The 12974-nt window shown below is 51.3% G+C and overlaps 1 protein-coding gene across 2 annotated transcripts in view; it reads left to right on the plus strand.

The window, feature by feature from the left end:
• The window catches only part of LOC144944286 (A disintegrin and metalloproteinase with thrombospondin motifs 9-like), a 176465-nt gene that overhangs the window by 128858 nt on the left and 34633 nt on the right, over positions 1 to 12974 (plus strand). Inside the window, exons 21-28 of one of the 2 annotated variants that reach the window (XM_078872311.1) lie at positions 1372 to 1542; positions 2317 to 2481; positions 3233 to 3355; positions 4991 to 5092; positions 6936 to 7106; positions 8230 to 8547; positions 9033 to 9200; positions 11690 to 11872. In XM_078872311.1, the coding sequence (XP_078728437.1) occupies positions 1372 to 1542; positions 2317 to 2481; positions 3233 to 3355; positions 4991 to 5092; positions 6936 to 7106; positions 8230 to 8547; positions 9033 to 9200; positions 11690 to 11872 (1401 nt within the window). The remainder of the gene's footprint in view (positions 1 to 1371; positions 1543 to 2316; positions 2482 to 3232; positions 3356 to 4990; positions 5093 to 6935; positions 7107 to 8229; positions 8548 to 9032; positions 9201 to 11689; positions 11873 to 12974) is intronic. The other variant, XM_078872312.1, reaches the window with a different exon arrangement.

Genomic DNA, 12974 nt, shown 5'->3' on the forward strand with positions numbered 1-12974 from the left:
ACACGGGGTATCCGTGTATTTGTGTGTGTGAGAGTATATGGTGTGCAGTGATCTCAGTGAGTTAACCCACAACATCTGGCCCTGACCCGCAATTGAGCCTTCGACACTTCACGTGACCTCAAAGTGCACCTATCCTGGCACAAGTGCTGTGGTGATGTCGCAACCACTCGACGCATTGTTGTTGAGTTAATGTGTGATGCTGTCGAAACGGGTGACTGTTTAGCAAGTTAGTGGTCGGCTGAGCGTGGGTAAGTAATTCGTGAGTAAGTGAGTAGATGTGTCTGAGTGTGGGAGAGTACGTGATGATAATGATAGTGGGTGAATGTTGAGTGAGTGGTTGACTGAGAGTGGGTGAGTCGTTTGTGAATGAGTGAGTTGATGTGTGAGTGTGGGAGAGTGAGTTTGTGACAATGCTGGATTGAGTGAATTGTGAGCTAGTGAGTTAATGGGTGGGTAAGTTAGTGTGTGTGTGGAGATACGGACACACTGGCATGCCTGTGTGCATTCCAAATCCAGCAAGCTGCAAATCCAAACAGTTATAGTGTTGCATTTTCAACACAATTCACAAAAGGGGGGCTCTGGGCGCAGCAATGGATTACGTTTTCAAAACACAAGGAAAGAATTGGATCCGGAGTAGCTGCCTACGGATTATGTTACCTCTGGTCACGCTTGGAGTCAAATTGCCGGAGCCAGGGCTTGTATCCTTACGGTTATTTGTAGCCCGCCCAGCTGATGACAAATGGGTCTGACATTCACATTGAGCGTTCGCCCCTATTGTTTGGGCTCTCTGATGGAGACACACACACGCACGCACACATTCGTGTCACTCACAAACCCACACTGCCCCATACTTCTTTGTTTGGTGGTTGCTAGTGTAGGCGAGTGAGTGTGTGAGTGGGGGTCCCGAGTTCGATTCCTTCTCACGGCCACCAACACCAGTGGCGATTATCTGAATCGGTTATGGGCGTCCCCTAGGTCGACTCAGCCTCCATTGAGTACCTCGTGTGATGTGTAAAAAAAAAATCCACTGGGGAGACAAAGGTGGCCCAGCGTGGTGCTGGTCAGCACCCCCCTCATGTGCCGTACTGACCTTCATAGGTGCTCGCTAACAGCACTTGCCCCAACATTCTGTTGAAGCTATACACGGGATCTTTGTCTTAAGGGTTTAAGAGGGATTGGTGGTCTAATGGTCCGCATTCTGTGCTCGAATCTCGGTCAACTTGGTTTCATTACCCAACCATGCGCAGCATCAGTAGTAGCAAGTTTAACATAAAAAAGCAACCTCATTGACGTACAAGCACAAACCAACGACAAAAACCCACCATCTCCATCCACGAACAACGCCACCATGGCGCGCTGTCCGCTTGGCAGTGCTCGCGGAGCTGTGGCGGGGGCATGCGGGCGCGCGAGGCCGCGTGCGTCAGCGGCGCCGGCAGGCCACTGCGGCCCGAGGAGTGTGCGGGCCTCACGGAGCGGCTCGCCAGCGAGGAGCCGTGCGGCCTCCAGCCCTGCCCGGCCTGGACACTCGGGGACTGGAGCAAGGTGCCCTTTCAGACGTTATTCTGCGGCCGTCTGGAATGCTCTTCCTTATGATATTAGGAAGCCGCTGCAGCTGTGCACTTTTAAGTGATCTGCATTGAAAAGTCGTTTCTTTGGAGCTGATCTTTTGTGTTTAGTTTGTTGACCTTCCCCCGCACCTTGAATTAGCACGGTTGGCTACGTACGGTGCGAAAGAAGTTCAACATACGGACACACATACACTCATCTCGCGTACACTGTGGACAGCCACGCGGACTGAGTGGGGAGATAAACTAGCAGATAGACAGACAGACACAGAGACAGGCAGACTGACTGGTGCAGAAGCAAACAGACAGGCGTGGAAATAGACAGGACGACTGACAGATTGACTGATATAGAAACAGACAGACACAGAGACAGACAAAAAGATCAACAGACTGTCGGGACATAGAAGCAGACCGACAGACATGGAGACAAAGACTAACTGGTATACAAGCAGATTGACAGACAAAGATATACAGACACAGGCAGCTTGGTATGAAGCAGACAGACAGACACACTGTTGGATGAGTGGATGCAAAACATAGATGGGTAGATGGACAAGTCGTTCGGTTAGCCAGATAGACATGCAGGTGTAGACGCAGATAGGCAGGCAGACACGAAGATGGAGGGATGGATGGATGCCTAAGTATGTAGGCAGCCAGACAAACAGAAAGAAAACGTCAGACTGAAGTCGGGACACGCGTCCGAGACACGGCTGATGGCGGCCGTGTCTGCGCGCGTGCTGCGGGGTTGCAGTGCCTGGTGACGTGCGGGCGTGGCGTGTCGAGGCGGCACGTCGAGTGCCGTGCCGGGGACTCGGCGCTGTCGGAGGAGATGTGCGGCCCGGACGGGCGGCCGGACTCCGTGCGCTCCTGCCTCGGGCCTCCTTGCTCCACGTGGCAGGACGGACCGTGGGGACCGGTACGGGCCACCCACCACCCCCCCCCCTCCTCCCTCACACAAACGGCCCACGCGCTCGAGGGCATTCCTATGAGCGAAGAGACGTTCGAAAATTTCTGTAGCTTGTGTGATTAGGCCTTCAGGCTTTTTCTTTTTTTACCACCCCATAGGCCGTGCAACTTTTGTATGACTCGGATTTGGATGCTCTACGCCAAGACGTCGTACGAACTAATATGGGGGATGGTGGGGGAGGGGGCATCCCTTGCACAAATGCACATTAGAAGAGCAGTGTGCCGTTGATCGTCTTGTCTCCTCTGCAACCGTGCCACCCAATCACTGTTCCACCACTACCCAAACATATTAACAAAATACAAAAGCCTTTAACAGACTGTGAGGGCAAGTGCTATGAGTGAGCACCCAACAATTACATGACAAACAACACGCTTTGCTTAATTTGTGTTGTTTATATCCGATTGTAACTGTGGTTGTTTTATTTCTCATTTGTGCACGTTCTTCCATGTGCACACACACACACACCTATACTCATTCGCAAATGCACACTCTCTAAAACACCTACACGCACCTACGCGCACGCACGTGCCTACGTTCGACACGCAACGCAATGTCACCGGCCCACGTACACTCACGTACACGCACACCCACGTACACGCACGCGCACGCTCACGCACACGTACGCCCACATACACGCACGCGCACGCACGTACACGCACACACACGCACACGCACGGCACCGCGTGCCAACTGCCACCAGTGCTCCGCCACGTGCGGCGCCGGGTACCAGATGCGTGCCATCCGCTGCATCGAGGGCGAGCGAGGGGAAGCGGTGGCGGAGGAGCGGTGCATCGCCGCCACCGCCCGGCCCAGCCACACGCAGGTATACGCGTGACCCCCCTTTGTTTTTATCATCGTTTTTCCTTCGTAACAAAACAAGAGTCCAGTGTAAGGCACCGAGCGCAACAAGGAGGGGGGTCACGGGGGGGTTGACGGGGGGGGGGGGGGTAAAATAACCCCACGGACTGAGGCCCGGCCTCAATGCTCTCCTGGGTCCGTAGATGTGGAGGAGATTGTGCTCACTGCCCCACACACGTGGGGACTACAAGCGAGGGAGAGCCGGTTATTATATAGAGGGGAGGTAGGGGGGGGGATAAGGGACAACAGTAAGGGGAGCCTCCACATGCCAAGTGGAGTCGTCCTCCTCAGAAGTCCCGAATATATACGGGCGCCCTTTGACGAACAGATGCCACCAGGAATTGCAATGCAGAGGCCACCGGTTCAAGTCGATCTCCCGGCGCGGCAGTTGATGCGGCCTTCCTGAAATCCACTCGCTTCTGTCCAACCAGCAGCACGTACGGGTACACACACAGCCAGTCGACCAGCAGGCGTAAAGTGGTGTGTGTGTGGGCACTGCCACTTCTGTCGAGACGTGGAAGAGTCGGCAAAAAGACCCCGTAGGGAGGTGATTTCGAGCTCCTCTGTAGCGGAGGCCCTTCCCCCAGCAGCGGTGGAGCTTGACAGGCACGCGCGTGCCCACCGCCTCGTCGTCAGTTGGTGTGCTCTCCCCTTTAAACGTGCGTGCCACGTGGCCAGGTGTGGCTCGGGAATCAGAGCGTTGAGCCGGCACCGCAGACACCCTGGGGTTGAATTCAAACGACTGCCTGTGGTTGAAGTGGGTTCTCATTCGTCGTGAGTTGATGGTGGCAGCCCAGGCTAACAGTGGCTGCACACGAAAAAAAACACGTTGTGAAAAGAGATGGGGTTCTGCCCTGAGTGTGTCTAAATGTTTTACTCTTGATATTTATTTTTAAAAAATCAGTTTGACGATCGTGCGATGGACATTACTCGTTGTGACGGCGCGGATGGGAAAGTGCTGCCCACCACTGCGTGGACCAGGGGTCACTTGAAGGGCTCTCAGAGGCAGCTCTGCGAAATCCACTTCCCTGTGGAGCTGTCACGACATGTAGGGTTGCGCTGCGAGAGATCTGCATTTATACGTCATCTCGTGTCGATGGGACAACATTGGGGGCGGAAAAAACAATAAACAAATCTACGTGAAGTTAAGATACACAATGACACTTGATTATTATTGAGTACGTACTTAAGATTGCCTGGGATATCAATTAATGCTAGAGTTAGAGGGTTCCCACTGATAAAGGAAATGAGAACCAGCAAATGCTTAATTTTAAATAGCCCATGGAATTCAATATAAATTTTCACCACCTGATGTGGAAAAACTCTGTTGGTACGGATTAAATGACACAAAACAACCCACTGATATTTTAAGAGCTTATCACGCAAGCACCTTCGATGAGCTCGAACAAACGCTTTGGTCACGTGGCAGTGAAGAGTGAAATATATTGGCTGGGCCCACACACTAGATTTTCACAACAGACATCCAGGCAGGGTTGCATTTTCAGCCGCAATAATGATGTCCATCCCGTCACTGTAAAGAAGTCAATTATTTCAGATGGACTTATTTAAGTGGCCCGTCGCTCTTTCTGCCCCAACACAGGAATGCACGGTGGCAGAGTGTGCGTTGCCCATGGTGCCCAGCACACCAGGGCATCCGACCCACCCGGACCAGACGCAGTGGAGGTTCGGCTCTTGGACCGACGTGAGTACTCACCTTCTTGGTTCTTTCGGTAAAGTCACGTATAATGGAAATAATAAAATAATAAAAAATAAAACATTATAAAATTATTCTCACGACGTTTCGGCCACAACGCAAGCAGCCGTCCTCAGGTGAAGAACAGGTCTGTCAGAAAGACAACGTCTGAATGAACACCACCAGGCTTGGCAGCGTATATTTAAGCTGGGTTGGAGGGGGAAGAGCGCCTTGACAAAGGAATTTGCATATCAAGAAGAATTTAGCATATTTATGGGAAATTCAGGTATGTGATTAGTACTACTGATGCCCGTGCATTATGCAGGATTAGCAGCATCAAAGGGAGGGGATATGGGAAATGCAGGTATGTGATTAGTACTCACCTTGATGCCACTTTCCCTGCTGCATTAATCATAATTATTATTACTCTTACACATTTGTAGTGGCGTGTATCGTGTCTCTGTGGTGTGGCGCCAGTGCCTAGGGAAGGACGGTACTTACGCTATGGTTACCCCGTTGTATTAAGAATTAACGTGTTGCCTCCAAGTTCGAGTGTGCACCTCTTTGGAGCCCACTACACAATTTTTCCCGCAGCGTCGTTCATGCAAAACTGCATCTCACAATGCTGTACGAGGCAGCAGCTATAACGAACAGAAAATGCCCCTCGCAGGACACATCAGACGCAGAATATTTGTTTATGCTGGAGGAATCCGATGAGTTATAAAGCTCTTTTTCACAGATGTCCAGTAGGGCAACAACAAACAGTACAAAAACACGACAGCAGTGCAAAGTATAGAAAAGGTAAACGAATCACTAAAAAAAATATACAATTAAACGAAACAATGTTTTTTGTTTTATACCAGGCAAAGCTCACTGAGCTATGAGCTTCTTTTTGAGAAGCGACCTGGACACGAATGATAGCTCAACGAAGTGGCTTATCATGTGGACATTTATAGCAGCCAAATCATCTAAATAATCTGAACGCACACCCCAAACCAAGGTCAACTCAATTAATGGCCGTAGTAAACACATTTTTTTTGTTTTTAAATATGACTTAAATAGTGTAAGGGACTTAAGTTGACAAATGTCGAGTGGGAGTGCGTTCCACTCCATGGGAGCTGCAGATTGTTAGGCACGCTGACCCCACTGTCTTGCGTTTCATTTTAGGCTGAATGAGCAGCTCCAGACTGGATGAACAAAGTACCCTGGATGGGGTGAGGGGAGATAGATAGACCTGGGCAAGTCCATTCAGAATGTTATACAGTCCGTCGGCTTGTTTAAACAGAAGCGGAAAAGAGATCGCTAAGATATGCCAGGACCCATTTTCAACAGAGAGTGTCCTTGCCTCTATGGTGAACAGTCTGATATTCATGGTTCCGTTTTTAATGGGTATGGTTTTCATAGTCTTTTTCGAAAAAAGTAGGTGTTGTTTTCATCTGTCTGGTTTTCATGATTCAAGTATTCGGACAGTACTATTGTTCATGGGATGGCAATCGTGGATCTGGCATTCATGCGTTGGGTATTCACAGTTGTGTTTTTGAAAGCTTCAATATTCCTGGTTTTATTTTTCAAAAGTCTGCTGTCACAGACATGCTTTGCCGCGGGCTTATTTTTCACGGGTCAGATATCCATCGCTTTATTTTCATAGGGCTCAATTTTCAATGGTTTATTTTCAATGGCCTTGTCCTGCCCGATGGCCCTGATCCACGGTGTCCAGTAATGTATGTACGTGCCATACACAGCCTGCCCGCGCTAATCGGAGGTTCTGCTTGCCCTCCCCCCACTGCGCCCCCCCTTCCACTGCCCCCCCCCCCACTGCACCCCCCCCCCCACTTCCCCCATCCCACCCCAGTGCTCGCGCTCATGCGGGGAGGGCGTTCGCGAGCGCTACGTGAGCTGCCGCGACGCGGACGGCGACGTGGCCGAGGGGGCCGCGGCGTGCGCCCACCTGCCCCGGCCGCACGAGCGCGAGGCTTGCTCCTCGGGGCCGTGCACGCGGTGGCAGGCCTCCGCCTGGGGCCCGGTGAGACCCCCTGAGCTCTCCGCCAGCCATGCGCCTCTTGCCGCACCCGGCATCCGACTACGCTCCCCCCCTCCACCCCGATGATGTTACTGGCAAAACCATCGTGTTCATTCATTAACAGATTCCGTGTAAATTTCGATGTAAAGCTTTCGTGACTGCAGGGATTCATCGTCTTGGTTCTTTCAGTAAAGTCACGTAGAAGGGAAATAATAAAATAATAAAAATAAAACAGAATAAAATAATTCTCACGACGTTTCGGCTACAACGCAAGCAGTCGTCCTCTTCACCTGAGAACGGCTGCTTGCGTTGTAGCCCAAACGTCGTGAGAATTATTTTATTATGTTTTATTTTTTTTATTTCATTATTTCCCTTCTACGTGACTTTACCGAAAGAACCAAGAAGAAGATTCCGTGTAGCCATCAACGCGGACGCCACGCCCTGTGCAAGTGCGCGGGAGAGCGGGTTCCGTGCGGTCCCTCTCACCACTCCCCAGGGTGCACAGCTGCCGCTGGCAGGGCCTCGTCTCCGCTGGCTGTGATATATAGCCCCTCTAGAGAGTGTTTGGCCTACTCTTCCACGCTGGCTAGGCATCTTGGATGAAGTAGGATGAATTTTGGTCGCAGCGTTCGCTGGGCTCACCGTCGGGGCCCTGCATTAATGACCGCAATGAGAAATGCATTGCAAACTCAACTAGAAAGTATTTTTTTTTTACCAGGTAAGGCCCACTGAGCTATCTAGTTATGTTTTAGAAGCGACCTGGCCACAAATGATAGCTCAACGAAGTGGCTTATCCTCTGCAATTTAATAGCAGGCAAATACTTTAAACGCATTTTGATTTCATACACGGGATAAATCCACACGACCACGGGGAGAGAGAGACACGCAAACTCCACATATACAGCAGGCGTCGTCAGGGTCTGGATCGAACCCACGACCTCCATACCAGGCGAGGTAGTTAACATCTCGCCATCGTGGTGCCCCACTGTATAGATAAGATTTAAGATCTGAGATGAAGATGTGCGACGGCCGGACACTCCAACGGCGTACCGCACTGCCACGCGACCAAACGTGACGGTCCCCGTTGACTTGCGCGTTATCTCCCCCCCCCCCCCCCGCCGCTCAGTGCTCCGCCACGTGCGGCCGCGGCGTCGAGTCGCGCCACGTGGCCTGCGTTCCCCTTGACGACCCCACGGGCGTCCACGCCGTCGCCGCCGTCACCGAGTGCCAGTCGGAAGAGCGCCCCATCTCGGAGCGGGAGTGCTCGCCGGAGGCCTGCCCGCCCGAGACGAGGAGTAGGAGCGGAGGGGACGTCTCGAGGGAGGGGGTCGCGCGCCCACGCTCGGTGGCGCCCGCAGGGACCCCCTCGTCTGCTCTCCCGTCTCCTCCTGCTGCTGATGACATCGATGACGCTGACCGCTGGAGGACTGGGCTTTGGGGACCCGTGAGTTCTTTTGTTTTTTCATCTGCGGCCCTAACGGCAAGGCCGCGCGCGTGTGCGCGTAGTACGTAATGCATGTTGGCTTGCAGATGCATATACCTTGGCTGTGTCCCAAGCTACACAATATGAGAATATTAATAAGAAAAACATTATTTTAAAAAGAAAAATCAGTCAGGTGCTGTGTCATGGCATTCGTGACATCACTGCATTGGCATCGTACGAAGACGGATGGGTTTGACGTCACAGTACCATCACTTGGATGTTGTAGTGACGCACTTCAGAGTTTTTCGCTTCAATAAAAAACGTGGCAAAAATGAACCTTCACCAACAAAGAAGTTCAACATACATATATACAAACGTTTGCTCTGAGTCCGCGGGTCCACAGTTCGCCAGGGACATTGTGAATCGGAGCAAAAAGACTGCGGGCCTGCGTTCTGAAACGTTTGTCTGTCGCCACGCCGACCCGACCTCCCGCACGCCCCCCGCAGTGCTCGCAGTCGTGCGGCGACGGCGGCGTCCAGCGGCGCCTCGTCGTCTGCCAGGACCCCGACGGCGAGCCCGGCGATCGCTGCGACCAAAACTCACGGCCGCCGGAGATGAGGCCCTGCCAGCAGCAGCAGCCATGCGCCCTGTGGAACTTCGGCACGTGGAGCGCGGTGAGAGCGAGCACGTGGGACCCGCTCCCCACACTCGCTCGCTCGCTTGTGCAGGGCGTGGCGGCCACGTCGATGGCTTTTACGGCGTCTGTTCAATAAATTAAAACAATGGCTTGCTCAGTAACAGCATTAAACAAAAGAGGCAATCTGGGTGACAGAGCAAGCACTGAGCGACATAGTAAACAGCCAATAGATTCAAGTAAGGACAGCATGATACCACCGAGTGTGCCTCATACATGACTTAGTCTTACCGGATTATCGAACACGTGTGTTTATGGCTAATCAAATTATCCAAGAAACTTGGTATATATTCATTGCAGGTTAATATCTCATTGCACAACATTGCTCTAAAAATAATAGGCGGAAAGACACACACATCCAAGGTGAGTAAACTATCTTCGATTAACACCCCCCATCATTCCACTCACACCTCAATAAACAGCAGAAATACAAGGATGATACAATGTGGCAGAATTTGCAAACAAATGCCCCTTTGAAAGCGCCAGTTTATTTTCCAAGAGAGGGCGTGACCTGGCCTGGACAGCAGGTGATTGGTTGGTTATGATTGCTTACGAGAGATACACATTCGTGTATTGATAAATTAAAGATATCTTTTTTTACTCATAATTATACCAATGTTTAATTATTGATAGATGTATTTTCCATTGTGCCACTGTTATTGTATTGAAACATCTTTGTCATTAAGTTTTTAACTCGAGAACAACAAAGCATGACAAGGATGAGGCCCTGTGTTCACAATAGCCTTTCTGCAAACACATCTGTGGCACGAAAGGCACAATCAACACGGCTAGTTCCAGGGCAGTTCCACGACATTTTCCATCGCTCGTTTTCAACACAGCGGCTTTGCCCTTCATAACAGGAGACACATCTGGCCGTTTATGTAACAGAGCACAAATCAGTGCCACCTGTGGCTGTAAAGCTTTCATGTCACCGTTCTCTTTATATGGCCAGTACAAGAAAATTAATACATCGTATGGGCGTACTGCCCTACAAACCTGGCAACCTGATTTACTAAGCTATGCGTTTTATTTTGCCAGGTAAGACCCACTGAGCTATATTGCTCTTTTTCAGAAGTGACTTGGCTATCACAAATGATAGCTCAACGAAGTGGCTTATCGTGTGGACAATTATAGCAGCCAAATCCTCTAAACGCGCGTTGATTCTAAACGCGGAGAGCAAAACCGGAGGACCCGGAGAACAATTCACGCGACCACAGCGAGAGAGACGGACATTCGAAAAAAACAAGCATCAGGGTTGGGATCGAATCCACGAACCTCCCGTATACCAGGCGAGGTAGTTAACATCTCGCTACTGTGGTGCCCTCGAATTTAATTCCTAGCCACAGCTAACATTGGTGCCAAGCGATGTCTCAACAGCTCCTGGGCTGCCTCTTCAACAAACCGCTCGAGCCAGCGTGAAGGACGATCAAATAACCCCCATGACTGACATGGCATGGGAAGGCCTTCACCAATATGTGATAGACTTTAATATACCGCAGATTATTTATTCAGGAATGTTTCACTCTGGGGGTGGTGGTCCCTGTCTCTAGCCACATGCTGTGCGTGTGTCTTTGTGATGCACTGCTCTCAATCCTGCTATACGTGTGCATGTGTGTGATGCAGCGCATGTGTGTGTAGCGGGAGCGGTAGTGCAGCGGTTAGCGCGCTGCACTATGATTCCCGCTCACGGCCAACAACAGTGACGATTATCTGAACCGGTCCTGGGCCTCCCTTAGGTCGACTCAGCCTCAAATGAGTACCTGGTGCAGTGTGTAAACATCGCCACTGGGGAGACAAAGGCGGTCGCGCGTGGTCCTGGCCACCCACCCCCTCGTGTACTGTTCCGGCCTTCATAGGTGCTCGCTAACAGCACTTGCCCCTAGAGTCTGTTAAGGCTATATGGGGGATCTTTGTCTTTGTAGCGAGAGCAGTAGTGAGCAGTTGGAACGCTGCGCTACGAACCCGGCAACCTGAGTTCAATCCCTGCTTCCAGCCAACACCAGTCACGATTATTTGAACCAGTCCTGGGCCTCCCCGAGGTCGACTCAGCCTTAAATGAGTGTCTGGCGCGGTATGTAAACATCAGCACTGGGAAGACAAAGGCGGCCGGATTCAGTTCTAGCCACTCACCCAATTGTGTGCCCATTGAGCTATATAGCTCTTTTTCAGAAGTGACCTGGCCATAAATGACATCTCGACGAAGTGGCTTATCACGTGGACATTCATAGCAGCCAAATAATCTCAATGCGTGTTGCTTCTAAATGTGGAGTGAAAAACCGGAGGACCCAGAGAAAAATCCACGCGACCACGGGGAGAACACGCAAACTCCAAATACGCAGGTGGCATCAGGGTCAGGATTGAACCCACGACCTCCTGCATATCAGGCGAGGTAGTTAACACCTCGCCACGGCGGCGCCTTAAACAGCTCTGTGGGGGGTGGCGGCGATCTCGCTTGTCTTTGCGACACAGTGCTCTCGATCCTGCGGGGGCGGTGGCCTCCGGACGCGCCTCGTGCTCTGCCAGTCTCCGGAGGGACAGCCGCTCCCCGAGACGCGGTGCGACGCGGCAACGCGGCCGCAGCCGACCGAAGCCTGTGCCGACGAGTCTCCCTGCGTGAGCCCCGGGGTGTGGCACCGCTCGTCCTGGAGCCCGGTACGAGCCACGCCGCCGGTCTCCTGGTTACGGCCGCTGTGGGGCTGCGTGCACGGATAATGAGGAGTGCATTTCCGAGAGGGAGTGGCAGGAAGGGTGGAGGATACCCAATATCCCCTTCTCTCCCCGTGAGCAAATATAGCCCTTAAAGAGGTGGTAAGACATCGGGCGAATACGGTGGGGCAGAGGTCATCGTAACGAACAGCACCTTCGTTTTCGAATATGTTTACAGGCATTTGGTAATGGGATACAATGATTTACTGGAGTAAATATTCAAATATATGCCAATTGTGTTGAGTAGTGGTTGTGATGATTATTTTTTACGTAAATGCAATGGCACCAATGATTGTCTTATAGTTTATATATGATACGTCATTATATTGTTCGTTATTATATAGTTAATATCATCACGTGGCGTTTTCACTGGAGATCTCTTTTTAACAAAGGCCAAGTTTTTCCTGTAGTGAGAGAGTAATATTCATGATAGCAGTAATGCATGAGTAATATTTAAAAAAAAAACTGTGGTGGTAAAACATAAAACTGCAGAGTTATCTGCAGTTGATGATGGGGGAAAAAATGCAAATCACTGCAACAACAAAAAATAGCAATTTCTAAAATGCCACCGTTGACCTTGATGAACATTTCCACGAATGTCAGCAGTAGTTCGCCCCACAGAGTGCAGACACAGGATGCAAAGGGCCCTGCCGTTATCTTGGGCCGTACAATGGGAGACACCGAGGCATTGGGCCCACCCTTCACAAGCTAAACCTTCCTTATCCACATTTTATCAGTGGGAGGCTGGGGGGAGGGTGCGGCAGGCTCTGTACCGAACCTGGCATTCAGGATACACGATAGCAGATAACGATCTCAGGGGAGGTTTCCTGCCAACCGCAAAAGGGGTTGATGAAAATGTCACTTGCCGCTTTGACTGCCCTTGCGAGGGGGCACCGATGCGATTGGGCACTGGAAGGTTTGCCCCCCCCCCTCCTTTACCCACCCACACTCACCCACCTCCGTTTCGTCTCGCTGTTAATTTTAGACACACGATGGAAATGTCATGGGATGGCAGCAGGGAGCGGAGGAGTTCGAGCTGACAGAAAGA

Source organism: Lampetra fluviatilis, chromosome 34, assembly GCF_964198595.1.
Source record: "Lampetra fluviatilis chromosome 34, kcLamFluv1.1, whole genome shotgun sequence".
NCBI classification, from domain to species: Eukaryota; Metazoa; Chordata; class Hyperoartia; order Petromyzontiformes; family Petromyzontidae; genus Lampetra; species Lampetra fluviatilis.